At 37.8% G+C, this 21155-nt stretch overlaps 2 protein-coding genes across 2 annotated transcripts; one reads left to right on the top strand and one right to left on the bottom strand.

The window, feature by feature from the left end:
- Positions 1–735: 735 nt before the first annotated feature.
- On the top strand, positions 736–1692 carry LOC122702680 (olfactory receptor 51H1-like). The gene has a single exon (XM_043916412.1). The coding sequence runs from the start codon at positions 736–738 to the stop codon at positions 1690–1692; it is 957 nt and encodes a 318-aa protein (XP_043772347.1).
- An 8559-nt stretch (positions 1693–10251) lies between these two features.
- On the bottom strand, positions 10252–11187 carry LOC122702617 (olfactory receptor 51H1-like). Its single transcript, XM_043916283.1, has one exon. It carries the CDS (start codon positions 11185–11187, stop codon positions 10252–10254), a length of 936 nt encoding a protein of 311 aa, XP_043772218.1.
- Positions 11188–21155: the final 9968 nt, after the last annotated feature.

The following is a 21155-nucleotide window of genomic DNA, read 5'->3' as shown; positions in this document are numbered from 1 at the left end:
TTCATTTTGGACAAAATGAGTTAGTCTGAAAAAAGATTTGCTGCTGTTGATTTCCTAAATATAACTTACTCCCCTTTCTAGCTTTCATTAGATTAGAGATGACAAATACATTTCATTTTCTATGATTAGAAGTTGCCGTCTGAGGTTCCTGGGTTGAGAATGATGGAGTCCACATCCAGGCTCAGGGGAAATGAAGGTGATCATGCTCAGATGCAAGCACAGGCATGTTCACTGGGCAAGTCCATCCCTGACTTACAGACAAGACCCATTGCCTTCATGAGAGGTTCAGTACTGAGCATAAGGAGAGTGATGGGTGGAAATGACATTCTTTGTGAGCAGTCAACTAATTCTTATTTTATACTGATTCTGTCTTAGTTTTTGTGTCCTCAGCCTCTGACTCAACAGCTTGTAAGATATGGATGAGAAAGAGAGAGAAATGGACTGGAGAAAGCAAAACATTTAATTTAATGCAGTGTGTTTTAAACTGAATGTGAATTATTTGACTTGGTGAAACTTTTTCATTGGGCCAGTAGAAGTTTCCTCCACAGGATATATCTTGGAAGAGTAACTTCAGGGACTCAGCCCTCCCTTAAACACTCTCTCACCCGTGTAAAAATAAAATGGTTCTGCTCTGAGGAAGATCAGATTCTAATATATTGTTAATACTTGTCACTGCACTCTTAGGAAGACTCACATCAGGATCTCAAAATTTCCCTCCTGTGTTACATTGACTTCATGGCAGATAATAACCATTCTCACTTCCAACACCTCTACTTCGTCTTAACTGGAATTCCAGGGCTTGAACTAAAGTATTACTGGATGGCATTCCCACTGGGTGCTATATATGTCATCGCCCTCTTTGGCAATGGTGTCATCATCTCTACCATCAAGTCCGAACCGTCCCTGCACATCCCCATGTATTACTTTCTGTGTATGCTGGCACTGGCAGACACAGGACTTGCCCTTTGTACTATGCCCTCCATGCTAGGCATATTTTGGTTTAACTACAAGTCCATCGCCTTTGATGCCTGCCTTGTTCAGATGTACTTCATCCACACCTTCTCAGCCATTGAATCTGGCGTGCTGGTGGCCATGGCCTTTGATCGGGTTGTGGCAATCTGGAAACCCCTCAGGTATGGCACCATCCTCACCAGTGGTGTGGTCTGCAGAACAGGGGCAGTCATCTTGACAAGGGCCATCTGTGTGGTCTTCCCGGTGCCTTTCCTCATCAAGCGGCTCCCCTTCTACCGCTCCAATATCCTCTCCCACTCCTTCTGCCTCCACCAAGACGTCATGAGCCTTGCCTGTGCCAGCACCAGGGTCAACAGTCTCTACGGCCTCATTGCTGTTATCTTCACCAAGGGTTCTGACTCTCTCTCCATCCTCCTCTCCTATGCGTTCATACTCCGAAGAGTGATGGCCATTGCCTCAGGGGAGGGCCGGCTAAAGGCACTCAACACCTGTGTTTCCCACATCTGTGCTGTTCTCATCTTCTACGTGCCACTCATTGGGGTGTCTGTCATTCATCGTTTTGGAAAGCACCTTTCACCACTGACCCATGCCCTCATGGCTAATGCCTATCTTCTTATACCCCCTGTGCTAAACCCCATAGTCTATACTATGAAGACCAAAGAGATACGGAGGAAGCTCATCCAGATATTCATTCCAGCCAAGGTCACTGCAGAGGGTTAGGGTCTACTAGTTTAAGAGAGGAAAAATCTCTTCTGTAAAGGCTCAGTTACGACTATGAAAAAATAGTTTTTATTTTTTCACATTTTCGGTGTGATTTGAATTGGGCAGAGATATTTCCCTGCTCTCAGGACATATTTTCCTCTTCCTGTACCAAATCATCCTTTGTGCAGTATGTAAAGAGTGGCATTTATAAGAACTGTTCCATGTACTTTCCTGTGGCCTTGCATTAGAGTTGGCACATAACAAATGAAAGGGGAATATTACTAATTCCATTCTGTAATAACTCTTTTGAGCAGAAATAAGCCACAAGCTTAATGCCTTTTAAATTAAAGATCATTGAGTTGATTTAACATTCTAGCTCAAGAGTTAGGAATGGCCTCTATTAGCTTAATAGGGGAAAAATGAACTATACTCATTAAATAGTAAGAGAACACCTGGGGATAATACATTGTTAAATAAAACATGGATTAGAAAGATGGTTAAATTTTAGGATTAAGAATATAAATGTATATAATTGAGCAGGGGCCAACCATATTGTATAACTTGAGATCAACAGATGAAGGGTGAGTTTTAACTCTTCCATGTGTGACATTGGATGTTCCCTTCCCTACCTCTAATGGAAATTTCTTCATTTTGAAGCTGGAAACATTATCACTTAACAACCAGTGTGGTTATGAAATTAAATTTAATCATATAAGGACAAGTATTTGTAAACTATGAAGGGTTGTACAACTATAGGAAGTGTTCAAGAATATTGAGTGTAAGACAATAAGAGTACTTATAGACTCTCCCCTAAGCAAAAGACAGTACTAGAGCCTTTTACATGCTGTCATATTGGATAACTACAGCATCCCTCTGGGGGACAGTGTTGTACGCTGTTTCCAAAGCAGTTCATGTGTTGGCCAAGTCTCAGTCAGGCAGATTTTCTGCGGAATGTTGAACTATCTATATCGTGGGAGACAGATAAAATGGGTTGGGCAGGGTGGGGATGACACTAAGGGTAGAAGGCTAAAGAATTACTATGGATTTAATCTGAAGACAAAGTATCAGATTGGTCAAAATGTTCATTTGGACTTATCCTTAAAATGTTACAGAAAAACCCAAATAAACGTTTTGGCTAACTCAGTATATGAAGAAGAAGAACAAAAGCACGTATATACAATGTATACTAATGAGCAACTTGTATTCTTTTATATGAGCCATATGACTTTTTTTTGTGTGTGTGTAATAAAGTCTTATTAAAGTACAAAGGAGATAGAGAAAGCTTCTGACATAGGCATCAGAAGGGGGCAAAAGAGTACCCCTTTGCTAGTATTAGCAATGGAGTTATATACTCTCCAATGAATCCAAAGAATGTCTGGAGGTTGTAAAGACCTCACCAGACCTACTCCCCTAATTTACATTTTAAGATTACAGAGTTGGCCAGAAGGTTTAATCCAAAGGTTGTCCTCAGGCAGGATATATCCTTGTAAAGACCAGACCTACTCCCATAATTTATGTTTTAAGATAACAGAATTAGCCAGAGGGTTTAATCCAAAGACTGTCCTCAGGCAGGATACATTATTGTTATATAATCCTAAGGAATGTAGAGGAAAAAAAATTAAAAAAGTTTGTCCTTTCTTCCTCCTTGAATATCCCAGACCTCTCTCTCCTTGGGGACCCCTAGACTTCTTATTAACCTGCCTAGGAAATGACTCTCTCATTCCCCCCTTTTCTTTTAGGAGAATTATGTTGCCTAGGGAAAAGGGGCGTCATTCTCATTCCATAACTGCTTCCGAGCTGACAAGGGGCGTTGTCCCTAAATTGATGAGGCAACATATTCTTCTAATCCTCATAGTGAGGATGTCTGATCCAGGGGCTCCAAGTAATAGTTGGAGGAGGCCGTGGCACTCATAGGAGCTCGGACAACTATTTGTAAATTAAAAGCTTTTAGACGGTTAGAAAACCCCATTATACAGTTACAGATGTAAGGCAAAATAGTCATTAAACCAAGTATATGAGCCATATGACTTTTGCTCAAGTTTTTGTTTGATTTTTAAAATATAACACAAAAGATTCTTTGGGTCTTTCATGATATGTAGTTACCTATTACTCAAATCAGTAGCTACTTTAGGAGTCTGTCACAACAGACACTAGCCTAGCTAAGACAAATTTAATAATACTGTGTAAATCCATGGCTGATTCATGTCAATGTATGGCAAAAACCACTACAATATTGTAAAGTAATTAGCCTCCAACTAATAAAAATAAATGGGGAAAAAAAATAATACTGTGTACAAGAAAGCTTATTCCCATTTTAATACTGCTTTCAGGTTCACCAGTCTTTCTGAATTAATTTTAGATAGGTTCACAACAAAAAAATTTTTCTTAACTCTATAAAAAACAAAGGCATATTGCTGATATTTAATAAAATTAACGTAAAATATCATTTAAACCTTCTGGGATTTGTGGGGAGACTCGAGTCCTACCACCTCTGGAAGGGCTTGCTAAGAGTTCGCCAACACTATCGCAGTCCTGAGCCTGGAACAGGAATTGTTAGGGGTTATCATTAGGAAGGGGTTTCCCTGGTGACTTGGTAAAGAATCTGCCTGCAATGCAGGAGATCTGGGTTCAATCCCTGGGTTGGGAAGATCCTCTGGAAAAGGAAAGAGCAACCCACTCCAGTATTCTTGCCTGGGAAATCCCACAGACAGAGGAGCCTGGAGGGCTACAGTCCAAGGGGTTGCAAGTCAGATTTGACTTAGTGACTAAACCACCACCAATACCATTGTTAAGAAGATAGGTCTCTATCTGCTTGTTCCAACATGAGAGTAAAGGTCCTAGTAGCAGTGCAGTGACTAATATCCTTGGGATGAGCAAATCTCTTTGACGAATTTCAGCTCTTGGTTGTTTTCACTCAATGCAATGCTTGACATTTAACAGATGCACCAAATTTCTAAATCACACTACATTTCAGAGACAGGTGGAAATGCTCTCCATAACTGTTGTCTTTGGTGCTGTAAATACTTAAAAGCCAACCCCAGAAACAAGTGTATTGGTGAAGGAGTTTTTGAGTTTCCCTTTATCTAGTTTGTGTCTCCTTCACATTTCTCCTTTAAAGATGAAGATAAAGATTGCCACAGCAACTGCAGCATAGCAGTAATAGTAACACGTGCAATACCACCTACTAAATAAGAACGACAATAACAGGTATTTTAGGGATGGTCTCGTTACTCCCAGATTAACTCTACAAGTGAATATATTGACAGGAAAGGCTTGGGTTTAAATCCTGACTGTGGCACTTGCCATCTGTGTAATATAGATAAGATACCTAATTTAGTCAATGCTGATTGTTCTAATTCACAAAATTGGAACAAGACTAGTGCTTATTTTATAGAGTTATAAAGATTAAATGAGCTAATGGATGTAAATTCCCAGGGCCTGGAAATAATGAGCATTCAATAAATGTCAGTTGGCATTATTATTGTTGGTATTATTATTTTCAATTAAAATGAAATATACTAAAGTGTAGAGAGTTTGTGTAGCTCGATCAAGTTCACACAGCAATAAAATAGAACAGCTACAATTTGAAACCACATCTAGCTCTCAAATCTATGCTGATTCCTACTGGGTCTCATTTGTACCCTCTTCCTCATATTCTTAATATCCTCTCTCTGGTGTCATGAGGAAAGAACTGTGTAATCTCCATACAAAAGAGGAAGTATAATCTAGTCTCTCACAATGATAAGATTTTCATTCCAAAAGATAGATCAGGGAGAAAAACTAAAGAAGGAGGTGATCTACTACAACACTATTGAAATAAACACTATTGTTGACCTACTATCACTGATACACCAGAACCATGTACTGGTGCTTGTCTGGGAATGGTCTAGTAAGTATCTGTGTGATGAGGCAAGTACAGACAGGGGGAGCATTTGAAAATCAGCATAACAGTTTGACTTTGCAGTGACACTGAAGCACACAGTTTTGTGTACAAACTCAGAACAATAAAGTTGTATTTGCTTCAGATAAACTGGAAAAATAAGAAAAAAACTCAAAATTAATTTACCACATACAGCTTGAGAAACACAGATTTACTTAAAAAGAAGGGAGGATATTTCATTTTCTTTCAGTCAGTTGAGTTTCCTATAGTTATTTTAGGCACAGAGCTACACAATGAAAATAATGAAACCAACATTGGTTTCAGTTAGTGTCATGACTGGACCCTCAAGGCTAAATTCATAGGGCCACACAATGTAATTTCAATTTCTCTCTCTTTACCACTTTCAGGAATCTAAATAGGCTGCAACTTCTCTTTACAATGTTCAAAAACCTGAGTTCTGCTCTTCACAATGTTGGAAAACACCAAAGAGTAGCTCCAATTTTATCTGAAGTCTTTCATCTTGGCTTTCACCTCAGCTCCCATTTCTCAAGGTCTCAGAGTCAACTTTTCTTAAGACTTCAGAAAGGTTTCATACAATAATAGCATGAAACCAAGTCTCCTGGCTCAGAATCTTATCTAAAACAGGTACAGGTAATAAACTTGGTCATATATTCAAGATATGTTTTTCTAAGATATCTTCTTTTAAGGTGTAGTTTGACATGTTGTCTCCTGTGCTGATTGTTTTCTTCCCCCTGAGAAAAGTTCCCCCTCATTCCATATCACCTCCAAATTCTGAGGTGATTCATATTTTCCATTTAGATAGCATCTATCTATATTGAGGCTGTGGATGATGTTTGCATTCTGCACAAACTAACAATTCTCAAGTAATTTTGTAACATTGAAAATGTAAACTCCAAGTCAATCTTGAAATTTTATTCTGCCTCTATTTCTGGTTTCATCTTGGCAAGATACAAACATGTATCTTACATTTCTAAGAGGACTAAACTAGAGTGATCACCATGGACATGGATGTTTGTGTGCTCAGTCCCGCAGTCATGTCTGATTCTGCAACCCCAGGGACTGTAGCCCACTAGGCTCCTCTGTCCATGGAGTTTTCTAGGTAAGAGTACTAGAGTGGGTTGCCATTTCCTCCTCCAGGGAATCTTCCTGACCCAGGGACTGGACCCACATTCTTGTGTCTCCTGCATTGACAGGTGGATTCTTTACCACTATGCCACCTGGGAAGCAGACATGGATGACAGAGGCAAATAAATCAAAGACAGAAGGACAGTTTCCGGATATGTGCCTGTATGTTTTTGAATGTTACATGAATGGAGAATGTATACCTTCAAAGAAATGGAAAGTGGGGAAAAGCAAGAGTTAAATACGGCTTGTGTGAGACTGAGGCATACAGAAAACTCCATGTAGAGATGATGCAAAGGTAGTTAAAAATTAACAGTTCGATCTTAAGAGAGGGAGAGGAGAAGGAGAGGGAAAGAAAGACACATGTGGGCTCTATTTTAAAGCTGTTAGCATGACTGGTATCATGAAGAAAGAAATTTACCGAGGTTATTGAATGGCAAGGGGAGAACTTGGAGAAATATTCACATCATGTGTGAGAGGAAGAAGTGAAGGAAGGTAGGCTAGGAAACAAGAGAATGTGGAAGTAGGAGATGCAATAGAGTGCCATGAAACCAGAAAGAAGATGAAAAGGGAGGGGATTTTAAATATTTATAATCTACTCAAATGCATCAAGTTGAAGGAGGATTGAGAGGAAATATTTGACTTGCTATTTCAGAATAAATCTGAGCCATCGGAACAGCTTTCATCTAGCAATGGAGACAAAGACGGACTGCAGAAGCTAGAGAAGAGAGTATACAGTGAGGATGTGGAGTATGTGTGTGTATTGCCAGTAACAAAATTAGATTTTTGATCTTGCCACTACATGGCTCCATTAGAGAATCAAAGATTAATGGGCACTTTCTCCTAATTGCCTCTGTTATCACAGTATTTGAACACTGTAAACATAATTCATGGTGGTTGGATTTTATCTCTAAGGATTTCAAGTTTTTGGTTATGTAATTGTATAAGAAAAAAGACACTTCTTAATATGTTTTTTAAATTAATTAATTTATTTTAATTGAGGCTAATTACTTTACAATATTGTAGTGGTTTTTGCCGTACATTGATATGTTTATATTTTATGCTTATTCATTCAAATATTGTATATAGGCACACTGTATTAACATGTATATGACAACACATTAAGAAAAATAAACATTTCTTAAAGATGAGATAAATTTAAATACACATAAAAGATCTACTATTTTCTCCTTATAGGCCAATTGACTATAATGTGCTTTGTTTGGGATTCATGTTTTCCATTTAGATAGCATCTATCTATGTTGAGGCCTTGGATGATATTTGCATTCTGCACAAACTAACAAATCTCAAGCAATTTTGTAACATTGAAAATGTAAACTCCAAATCAGTCTTGCAAATTTAGCCTGACTCAGCCTCTCTTTATTTTCTTGGGCTCCAAAATTACTGCAGATGGTGACTGCAGCCATGAAATTAAAAGATGCTTGCTCCTTGGAAGAAAAGCTATGACCAACCTAGACAGCATATTAAAAAGCAGAGACATTACTTTGCCAACAAAGGTCCATCTAGTCAAAGCTATGTTTTTTTCAGTCATATGGATGTGAGAGTTGGAATATAAAGAAAGCTGAGTGCCAAAGAATTGATGCTTTTGAACTGAGGTGTTGGAGAAGACTCTTGAGAGTCCCTTGGACTGTCAGGAGATCAAACCAGTCATTCCTAAAGGAAATCAGTCATTCATTGGAAGGACTGATGCTGAAGCTGAAGCTCACAATACTTTGGTCACTTGATGTGAAGAACTGACTCATTGGAAAAGACCCTGATGCTGGGAAAGATTGAAGGCATGGGGAAAGGGGACGACAGAGGATGAGATGGTTGGATGGCATTACTGACTCAATGGACATGAGTTTGAGCAAACTCTGGGAGTTGGTGATGGACAAGGAGGCCTGGTGTGCCACAGTCCATGGGGTCACAAAGAGATGGACACAACTGAGCCACTGAACTGAACTGAACTAACGTTTCTACAATATTGATTACTAACATCTCTCACACATCACATCTTAGGATCACTGTTTTTTTCCCCCTACCTCAAATTTTTTTTTAAGTCTAGAAAACCCTGAGACACGTGTCAAGTCTCAGTTCACAGGTTTTAGAATCAACGGATCTAAACCTGAATTCAGTTCTTCCACTTAGAAGCTGTATGATTTTGCCTAAGTTACTAAGTTCTTTAAACCTCATTTCCTCATGTATAAAATGTGATAACATTATTCTCTAAGATTGTTGGGAGAATTCACTGAGAGAATATATAAAGGCAACTAAAACTACTAGTATAGCAAATTAAATGTGATATTGTAATGTAATACCTATGTGACTTGTATACATATTTCCTTGCAGAGAAATATGCCAGAGACTGTGCAGAAAGTTGGTGCTTTTTCCTCTGAGTCTTGAGGGACCAGAAGGCTTCCCAAGTGGAACATGGTAAAGAATCCGCCTGCCAATGCAGGAGATTCAGGAGACTTGGGTTTGAGCCCTGGATTAGGAAGATTCCCCTGGAGAAGGGAATGGCAATCCACTCCAGTATTCTTGCCTAGAAAATTCCATGGACCAAGGAGCCTGGTGGACTACAGTTCATGGGATCACAAAGAGTTGGATACAACTGAGTGATTGAACCCACGTGCAGGGTCCAGCATCACGACTGGCATTTCATTAGTGTTAAATGTACATGTATTTAATAAGTAATCCCTCTAGCAACTTGACAGTATAATGATTAACAAAATACATACAGCAGGTATGAGCTTCAGTGCAAAGACACATTGCCTTTGACATACTCATCCCCACACATGGGTACCCTGCTTTCTTAAACTTGCCAGTGCTGTAAATGTTCACTTGTCCTTGTCCAAAGCATGGCAGTACTTTTACTTGATAAAGTTTCACTGGGTCCTTTGTACACAATAAAATAGAGTTCATTCCTGCTGAGTTTAAAGAGTAAAGGCAGAGCACCTGTATTCTACTAAATATGTGACTGAAAGCTAGAACTGCAAAGAATAACCCTTAAATGAAAAGGCACATATTAAGTAACCACACATGTGTTTGTTTTAATTTTAACATAGGCGCTCTTTACCGAATAAACATTGAAACAACAAAATAAATGCTATTTGATTATGGAACAATTTTCTTTCTCCATATTAAGAAAAAATATCTCAGACCTTTCAGCAGTGCTATATAGCATTTTGAATCTTTCCTTATCTAATTTTTATTTAATTAATAACTAAAGAACAATATTATCTAACATTATATGAATAAACACTCAAAAGTGTTACCTGGATAAACAGGTGATGATTTATGTCTTCACTGATGCTCATCTCCAGTTTCAGAGAAGAAAAATTATATTAATTACATTAGATTTTTCAAGTGACACCAGATATCAAAAAATATGCAATCCAAAATGGAGCATATACAGAACAAGAAAGACTTTCACCCATGAGCCTTGTCCACTTTGAATTTTCCCAGATGTGTATAATTTGACTGCATTATAGTTGCTCAAAATGCTTCTTATTCTCTGTATTACATTTGATTCCACTACCCTAGACCCTGTTCTTTCACCTCTGGAACACATGGGTTATCCTCCTGCGTATCTGCCTGGTTTTCACACTATAGACAACAGGGTTTAGTACAGGGGGCAGTAACAGATAGGTGTTGGCCATGAATGTGTGTACTACTGGTGACAGATGTTTCCCAAACCTGTGGATCATGGTGACACCAATGAGAGGAACATAAAAAAGGAGCACAGCACAGATGTGGGAGAGGCAGGTGTTGAGCGGTTTGAGCCTTTCAACTCTGGAAGCGATGCCCAGTACTGTCTTCAGGATGAGCACATAAGAAAAGAGAATGATGATGGCATCAAACCCCAAAGTGAAGATGACTACTAAGAGGCCATAGAGGCTGTTGACACGAGTGCTGGCACAGGCTAACCGCATTGCATCTTGGTGGAGACAGTATGAATGAGACAAGACATTGGAATGGCAGAAGGGTAGCCGCTTTATAAGAAAGGGCACGGGGAATACCACACAGACTGCCCGGATGACGACAGCTATTCCAATCTTGCCAATGATGCCATGGGTGAGGATGGAAGCATAGCGCAGTGGGTCTCGGATGGCCACAAATCTGTCGAAGGTCATAGACACCAATACTCCTGATTCTACCACTCCAAAACTGTGGATGAAGAACATCTGTGTGATGCATGCATCAAAAGGAATCTCAGGGGCATTAAACCAGAAGATGCTGAGCATGGAAGGCAGGGTGGACATGGAGAGACCAACATCAGTCAGAGCCAACATAGAGAGGAAGTAGTACATAGGCTCATGGAGATTCTGATCTACCTTGATGATGGCTAGGATGGTACCATTTCCCAGGAGAGTCAGGGTGTAGAGAAATCCCAGGGGAAAAGCCATCCATGGGTTTTTATCTGGCATTCCTGGGATACCTGTCAAAATGAAGCTATGGTGGTTGACAAGTGATCCGCTAGAGTTCATCATGGTGTTCTTACCATTGATTGAGGCTGGACTCTCCCATCTGGCTTCCAGCTCCTAAATTGAAAAAAGCTTTTAAGATAGGTAAATGGCTTTATGGATATAGAAGTGGAACAACAGAGGGGAAAACTACGTTTAAATCAGTGAGAGGTTTTTGCATCTTTTTTCTTCTTAGACAATTACATGCAATGACTTCTATTCCCTTGAATTTCATTTGCTTATCTTAAAAAGGGAGATAAAATGAAACAACTAGTGTTTAGACAAAACAAAATTTTGATACCTTCCTTTAACAGCACTGAATATTTGGCAAAAAAGAAGCAGCAACATCCAAGGACTTAATAGCATTGAGAATTTTGCTAAATAATCAAAGAACAGAACTCACAGTATCATCACTACAAACACAGCTACACAAAATTTCATCACCATCCAAACCTACATCCCTCATCTATATAAATCCATGTATATGCATGTATATATGTGTTTACATATGCATATATTCTCTTACCCACACATATATATGTGTGTATATATTCTTACACGTGCCTAAGCATCTATTTCACTGTTTCTATAATGGTGACTAAGCGGTAAAGAATCTTCCTGCCAATTCAGGTTCAATCCCTTGGTCAGGAAGATGCCTCAGAGTAGGAAATGGCAAACTACTCCAGTATTCTTGCCTGAAAAATTCTATGGACAGAGGAACCTGGTGGAGTTCATTCCTGGGGTCGCAAAGAGTCAGACAGGACTGAACTACTGAGCACACACATACATTTGTAAATAGACACATTAGTGAATATAACTGTTCAAATGAATGTTCACAAGTTTTAACTTATAACTTTCCATAGCCTCATTTTAAAATATCAAGGGATAAAGAATAAATGCTGTTGACCCAGAAACAACCACACATATGATATGAGAGTAGCCATTCACAAAATCTTTATTTTGAGAGTCTTCTAACACCCCAAAAACCTGAGGCCATTCTTGAAACCTCTTCTTTCATTAAACCAACACTTAATGAATTGCAAATTTGTCTCCTAAATATACAAAATTATTATTACCTTTCTTCCTTTTGTTAGTCAAAAATAGCATAGTTCATTTCTTCCAGGCACCCTAACTTATCATCCTCCACCCATGAATGCCCCCTTTCAAAAATTCCCTTCTGCAGTCAGAATGCACTTTGAAATATTTAGAAAATTATTTACTCACCAAAAGCAAAAGGTTCCTCAAGAGCTTCTATTGTACTTAGAACAGAGTCCTACATCTTTATCATGTCCTTCAACGACAGCACAATTCAGCCCATGTCTACCTCTCCAGTGCCAATTCACACCATTCCCCCCCACCCACACACACACTTTGGTCTCTTCAATCCAGTCAAATTTGCAGTCTTTAAGTTCCTGGATCTCACTAAGAAACTTCCGGATATGGGATTTCATATGTGTTCCTTCCTGTTTCTTGTGCCTTCCTCCACCTTCTATAAAGTTCTTCTTTGCCTAATCAAAGCCTATCTATCCTCAAATAGAAAAAGTGAAAGAAAGTGAAGTCGTTCAGTCATGTCCGAATCTTTGCAACCTGGTGGACTGTAGCCTACCATGCTCCTCTGTCCATGGGATTCTCCAGGCAAGAATATTGGAGTGGGTTGCCATTTCCTTCTCCAGGGGATCTTCCCGACCCAGGGATCCAACCTGGGTATTTCGCATTGCAGGGAGACACTTTACCCTCTCTGTCACCAGGGAAACCCAAATAATAGTCCTTCTCAAATAAGCCTTTTCCACTTATAATAGTTAAAGACTCCTCAGTACATAGTTTTCATATTCTTCTTATAAATAAGTACAGTTAATTAAACACTGCACAAATACTTGTTTAGTGTCTATCTCTCCTACTAGAATTAAACTTCCTGAAGGAAAGGACTCTGTTTACCACCTAAAAGATCATGTGCTGGGCTTCCCTGGTGGCCCAGTGGTAAAGAATCCACCTGCCAATGCAGGAGAAACGGGTTCGATCCCTGATCCCAAAAGATCCCACATGCCATAGAGCAACTTAGCCTGTGCACCACAACTATTGAGCCTGTACTATATACAGTCCAGGGGGTTGCATAAAGTATGACCAACTACTGATCCCATGTGCCTAGAGCCAGTGATCCACAATAAGAGAAGTCACTGCAATGAGAAGCCTAAACACCGTAACTAGAGAGTAGCCTCTGCTTACTGTAACTAGGGAAAACCTGCAAGCAGCAACGAAGACCCAGTGCAAGCAAAAATAAATAAATAAATCTTTAAAAGGCCATATGCCAAGTATATGTTAGTTTTCCATATGTACTGAATGAAGGAATGAAATAAAGAATAAATGAATATGGATGATTAAATATCATTCTTTTCAGATATTTTACAAACTCTCAAACTCCTCCTTGATTTTCTGCATGTGGGTTGAAAATCATTGATCTACAGAAAAATCTCTTTTTCTAACAGGGCACAAAAGCTTAAGTGAAGGGTCTTTGAGAGGAATTAAAGTTTCTTTGTTATCATCCAGGTCCTGATTGTGAGAAAGGAGAAAGAAAAATTAATGAGTGTTTCTGGGAGAGTTGGGGATGGGTGGTGGTAGTGTTGACAGTTACACAAGCCCAGGTGCGCTTCCAGGCTCATTCTTCCTCCTGTTTCCCTGCTGTGAGAGGAGAATTTGTGGTTGGGGGACAATACTACAGAGAAGTTATTTTGCAGATTCTGATCTGACACAGGAGCTCTTTGAAAGATTTTGTAGTCTGCTTACAAAGGTTGTGCTGTGTGTTGAAAACAGAATCCAGACGTCTCTCCAAATAAGTCACAATGCTCAGATCTAAACAAAGCACTCTATGCTGCCCAGCTAACCCTTTGGAGCCCTTTGAGGAAGGGACATTTTTATGCTTTACAGGTTAAATGAGAGCCCTTCAGTTGGCTGGTCCCTCTTCCCAAGCAATTGATGATGGCTTTTACTTGAGAAGAATCAGTTGGCTCATCCCTATTAGATATTTTTCTTGGAAAAACTTATAAAATATTTGATAGTCTCTGATTAAGTCCCCAGGGCCTCCTGAAGCACTGCTGTTCTATGGAAATTGATGATTTTATTTTCCCCTTTCTTTTAAGTGTCTTTGACTCTGTTTTTCTTTACCTGAATATGTTTTACCCCATCTTCTCCTTTTTAAACAATCTCATTTCTATCTCTAGTCTTCATCTCTTCCATTCTCCCTGATTTTTCAGACCCTTATTTTCTCTAGCTTCCAATTCACTTCTCATTTACTCTTCCATCCACTTTTTGTTTCATTTTTTCTATAGGATAGGTCCTCCCTCACAGTGTATCTCTTCTTTTACTCTTAATAACATTACCTACATTTTACTTTTTTTCTCTTTTCTTTGTCTTCCAGCAAACCCATGACATTGGACACTCTCGGTGCTTCTCATCTGTCTTTGTCATTTTCCTCACCAGAATTTTTATGAAGATTTAATGAAATAATGTGCATAAATAATCCTACACAGAGCTTTGTATATAGAGGTCATGCAAAAAGATTTTAAGATAAATTTATTACCTGTACCAACCTCTGTGCTCTTGTTCAGAATTAATTTGGCTTCTTTCCTTCCTTGAGACTAGTAAACAGAGCACTTATGAAGCCTCCTCAGACTTCTGGTGGTGTCTCAGCTATCATGGTTCTATATGATTTCCTAATTCCTCTGGAGAAATCCTTTGAGGCCTGTTATGTAGTGCTGCCTGAGCTATTCCATCGTGAATTCCCGAAGAACTCCAACTTCTCCTTCATCAGTCAAATTGCCCTTTCTTCTACCAACTCCTGTTCCAAAATTTCCTTCATTTTGATTTTATTTGTGTCCTCTCAGCCAAGACCGAGGAAGGAAAAAGGATCTACTTCTTCTCCCAAACACACACACACACAATTTATATATATGTGTGTGTATGACTGTGTATGTGTATATATATATATATATACATACATATAATATTACTAAAGAAGTCCTAGAATTCTAGCCCAATTTTTCTCTAGAGCTTCTGACTCCAAAACCAGTTTCAGTCTCATTGCTAATATAGTGCTGAGATTTACCTTGAAATAGCACTGAAGTCATCTGTTGTTTTGGATAGACAGAAGAATTGCTTGGAATTTCCATTAGGAACAAAGACGACATAGTTCTTTAAGTTTGTTGGACTTCTTTGGTTTTCTGCATTGTTATTCCAGTATCTTAAATATAAGTTCTTCCATTTATTTTTATGCATTTTTCTATAATAATATTTTTTCATCAATGAGGTGATTCTTAGGATTGTAGAAACAGCTCGTTATTCCATCAGTATGTGCCTCTGTGTGGTCAGTCATTAAAATGCCCACAAACCCTTTCCACCACTTCTTCATGTCTCTTTTCATCCCATTTCTTTACTTACATAGGCATATTTACATTTTTAACAGCAGAAAACAAAAGCCAGATATAAACAATTCTTATGAAGATACTTATTTTCAGGTATGATAGAGGATGTATGGAAGAAGTTTATCTACTCATTTTTAATTTGTTTTTTTAAAATTTAAATTGGGTTTAAATTTAATTTGGGTTTAAAATTTTAATTTAAACCCATTTCTTTCCAAATGTATATTATAATCTTCAGGAGACTAATTTTATCATAAATGTTAAGGGTTAGTGTTTTATAATAGATATTTCTGTATATTTTTTAATATAAGTATGTGACTACATCTAGAAATCTATAATTTTCTGTATATTTATACTTTACATAATCCTTTATGTGGGCTATACACATGTATGTGTGTCTATATGTATATGTAGATATATATTACTATATATATATATAAAGATCTACATTTCTTTAAGCATCCCTTGCCATTATGTGTAAGGAGTTAAAAGATGAAATCTTTGTCCTCAAGGAGTTTCTAATCTGTGAGACTATTTAATGCTTCCCAATCTCTCTTGAAGTGCTGTTAGAGACAGAAATAGACATACACAAAATGCTTGATCTGAGTGTTTAATGGATGACTTGGGCTCCTCTGAAAACATTAGAACTTGCCTCATCCATATCTACAGAAACTGATGTCCCCTTTAGAATAACTTCATTCAGGAAAGCCCCCATATTATTCTAACAGAATTTCCTAATCTGGAGTTCTACTCTATGAAGGGTATGCCTTGACAGACCCAAAATGGTAAAATTCAGCAGAAAGAGTAGAGTCTGTGAAATCAGATTCACCTTGCTTGAAATCACCATTTTAATTTTCTGGAAGTTTGATCTTAGAGAAAGTCATTAATTTTCTTATTCAATCAACATTTCCTTGTTATCTGTTGCTAAACAACATCTACTGTTTAAGTCCAGCTGTTCCCTCTCCTTTCCATCTGCATTGATGAGCCCAATACACTTGGAGGAGATCATATAAACCATGTTGAGTACTGTATTCTTACTTTAAATGTATCACCAAAGACCTCATGTACTCCCTTAGTGCTTTCAAATTATCATTTTTTATGTCTCTTCTTCTACTCCCTTACATCTTTCCAAATTCTTATCCTTTGTTGATGACTTTATTTCCTACATCATCAAGAAAGTTGAATTATCAGAAAACAACATCCAGTGCCCCGAACACATTTACTTGTCTATTAACAGGGTCAAATGTATGCTGATTTCTTTGTTACCTTGTATAAATTAGATGAACTATTCATCCTCCTTTCTAAAACCAATCCTTCCATCTTTGTACTAGATCTTATCCTTATCATTTACTCAGGAACATCATTTAGACACTTCTTTTTACCACCTTTTTATCATAAAGTTTTTACTCTCTGGTTGGTTATTTTTATCAATATCATACGTAATATAATATTTTTCCTCAGAAAGAAAGTGTTCCACTATTATTGTCTCATTTCTTTGCTTCCCTTTAATGTAAAATTTCTAAAGCAGAAAAAAAAAATTAGGAAAAGATGGATTTCTGCCTACTTTAAAAGGAAGAGGTTGGTGAATACTCTCTGCAGAGAAAAAAAGAAAAGAAAGAAATGCATAAACCTGGATAAATTATTTTTTAAAATATAACAACAAAAGATTCTAAGTTTCTAGAAGTTGACCAAAGTCAAACAACAGATTGAGAAACATATTTGAAAACCTTTTGCAGCTTCAGGTAAGGACAGATTCCTTTACAACTGATTTAATAAGCACATTTTAAAAAGTAGTTTTACCAGGTTGGAGCTGGCTCAAAGCCAACTGCTATGCTGTCAGAGTACAGAGTCAACTTGAGATGGAGGGAAAAAAATCCAAGGTTTTGTCAGATATCAGCAAACCTGGCAGCATTGTTATCCAAAAGTGAGGCCTAGCTGCTTACCACTCTGAAACCAATAAAGTCTTGGACCAGCTTACTATTAACAAAACTTTCATTCATCTAGTTAAATTCAATCTAACCTTAATCCTGACAATGTACAAAGTTCTTTTCTCAAATGTCCTTTTTCACAGACCTTTTCCCACTTTCTGGATCCAAATTAATTTGTCCCTTATTATCCTCATACATAAGCAACCAGCTCTAGGACAAAATCATTCTCCTTTTCTTTCCTCAGCAAAATATCGCCAGTTTTTATACTTTCTCTCACTGGTAACACATATTCTACTTGCTTAACATATTGAAATGTTTCCCCTATTATTTAAGTAGGTTTAATTACATATTCTAATTTTTAACTTTTAAAGAACCCTAACAAAACCACAAAACAAATAACTGTTACATCAGCATTTTCTCATTGGTAAACTTAAGAATATATTCCATAGCCTCTAAAAACATACATTTTTCTCATACTACAATTTCCCTTTGATGTAGTACAAGATGTGTGTTTAATGAACCCAAATATTTTTTAAAGTTCTACTAATTAACCCAACGCTGAGGCTTTAAGCAAACTGGATTGTTGTGTATTTCAAGGACATGGTAAGAGTTTACTTCAAGCTTTCTCTTAGGCATATTTTTGTTCTCACAGGGTCAGATTCTGAAAATGGTATTTTTGTCAAGCTAGCTTTCTCTAACTGCATATGCAAAAAATGTAAGTTTTTAAAGTTCAAAAGAGCTTCACCTTAACCAATTTTCTCTGGAGTCTAAAAGATACTGTTGCCATATAATGTTTAATTTATTCATGATTTCATGATTAATTTTTTTCTAATGAATTGGCCCTGAAGTTCCCACTTTACAAAAGACAACAATGGCACCAGTCACACAAATGAAATATACACTCATACTCCAGAAGACAGAACTGTTCCAAGTCCCCCAAGAATACGACCAAATAAACACTTGCCCAACATGAAAAGTTCCTGACATGACACAAGTCAGAACCAATTGGCAAAATGCCCAAATAACACTCAGTGTTCACAAACTGACTCCTCAATGGTGGACACACGTCAAATCAATTGGCAAACATGTCCAAATAGTACTCCATGCTCACAGATGGTCCTTGATGTCAGATACACATCTGAACCAATTGACAAAATGCCCAAATGACACTCAGTGCTCACAAAGTGTCTTCAGTGTCAGATACATGTCAGAACCAACTGACAAAATGCCCAAATAACACTTCGTGTTCAAAAGAGAAGTTTGCCCATGTCCACACCGGGAGACTTACTGAGTCTTGGAGCTTCTCAGATGTCCAGATGTATCTTTCTGTTTCATCAAGGAAAAATGTAAGTTGGCAGCCAAAGATTCTGCTGGAAAGTGAAAGTAAAGTGGGATTTGAAAACTGGTTGATGTGAGTGTAAAACAGTTCAGCACATTGGTAAACAGTTTGACATCTTCAAAATTAGACAAACACCTGTCACACCATCCAGTGATTTCTTTTCCTGATATGTGCCCAAACATGCCAACACAAAGACTGTCCATTAATGTTTGTAGTGGCATTATTATAATAGTCAAATGCTGTAAACAATCCAAATATATATCAACTAGTGACTGGATAAATAAATATGCTTTATCTGCACAGTGACATACTGTTCATTAAAGAAAAGGAATGGATTATGAATATATCCAGCAACAGGAACAAAACTCATAACATTGCATTAAGTGAAAGAAGATAGACATAAAGGATAAAGAATTAATATGACTCCATTTGCATGAAATTTCTAGTAAAGGCAAATTATACAGATAGAAAGTATATCAGTGGTTTCCTGGAGCTAGAGACATGCCCAGGACTGACAAACCACCATCAGGGAATGTTTTTATGTGATGGAAGACTTAAAATCAGTTTGGTATGATAGTTTCACAGCTGTATAGATTTACTGAAACTCTTCAAATTGTACATCTAAAATGGATAAATTCTATGGTCCATAAATTATACCACAACAAAACAAACAAGTAAGCAAATTAAAAAATCAATAATTAGGAGGCTATTGCTATATTACAGATGAGCGGTCTTGGTGACTTTGCTAAAATGATAGAGGTGAAGAGGAAGAGAATTTGAAGTATGTGGAAAATATTTTGGTTTGGACTTAAAAGGACTTGGCAATGATGGAAGAAGGGGAAAAAAATCTGTAGTTTTGATTTGAGCAGCTGAGTGAATTGTTGTATGGTTAGTCTGATTTCTTGAAATTAACCAGCAAAAAAGTTTACAGTATTCATCATGCTAATTTTTAGCATCTTATTTGATATCCAAGCGGAATTATCAAGTAGAAAGCTGATCCTGGAGATTAAGGCAGAACTAAATCAGTGTATAGATGGTATTTGAAGCAATGGGACTTGATAATATCATTCAGTAGGAGAATGGACCCAATAAGAGATACACTAACATTTAGTGATGTAAGAAGAAGATAAACCATCAAAGGATATTGAAAAGTGGACATTAAAGCTGGAGAAAAACATGGTATCACACACATAAAAAAGAAAACAAACAATGAGAAAAACAGAAAAGAAAGCAATTCAACATCAAAGCAGTTTTCCTCTGTATTGAATTTTGCTGAAAAGGAAAGTAAGATGAGGAATGTTTGGCAATAAGCAGACTATTGGTGACATACACAAAAATAGTGTCAGAGAAGTGGGAAAGAACTCTCACTGAAGCTGACTGAAGAAGAAAATGGGAAGCAAGTGGGAAAAGGGACCATAGATTACAGCACTGAAAGGCTTTACAATCATGAAGCAGAAAAAAGAAACAAGATATCATGTGGATACAAGACTGAGCTCCACATTTTCTTTTAGTTTCTTTCCCTTTCTCTCTTCTTTCCTTCCTTCCTCTCTCTCCCCACATCCCTCCCTCCCTTCCCTCTTTTTTTTTTTTAGACTGAATTGTAAAGATTAGGCAGTAAAGTATATCTGTAATTTGATATAGTTGGTGAAGTACCATTCATATGTGATTCAGATTGATTCTGTATTTGAATGTTTGTCATCACAGGTTTGCATTAGGGAAAATTAGGTCCAATATGTCCAGAAGCCTGGTTCTAAATGGTCTATGCCCCTGGTGACATCTTCAGCAAGACTGATACTCTTGTCTCCAGAGGATCACCCCAGAGGGGATTCTAGACTAGATGCTGGTAGTTTATAATCCCGGTTTTACTGCTGTGGTTGTCAGTCAGCATCAGAAGTGATTCTCATCTCCTAGATTGGTTTTAGGTAAGTTGGAGACCAAGACTTGGGTGGTACTTTTTCTAGGATGCTGTCACAGAATGCAGGGAACTGTAGTATATATCGTTTTTAGGGGGAAGAAAAAAAGGTCAGTGAATTTCCAGATGTTTAAGCTGGTTTTAGAAAAGGCAGAGGTGCCAGAGATCAAATTGCCAACATTCCCTGGATCATCGAAAAAGCAAGAGAGTTCCAGAAAAACATCTATTTCTGCTTTATTAACTATGCCAAAGCCTTTGACTGTGTGGATCACAATAAACTGTGGAAAATTCTGAAAGAGATGGGAATACGAGAAACCTGCATGCAGGTCAGGAAGCAATAGTTATAACTGGACATGGAACAACAGACTGGTTCCAAATAGGAAAAGGAGTATGTCAAGGCTGTA

The sequence above is a fragment of the Cervus elaphus genome, chromosome 1 (assembly GCF_910594005.1).
Source record: "Cervus elaphus chromosome 1, mCerEla1.1, whole genome shotgun sequence".
Classification (NCBI taxonomy): domain Eukaryota; kingdom Metazoa; phylum Chordata; class Mammalia; order Artiodactyla; family Cervidae; genus Cervus; species Cervus elaphus.
Note: the sequence above shows the minus strand (reverse complement) of the source record. Positions and strands in the feature narration are given on the sequence as shown.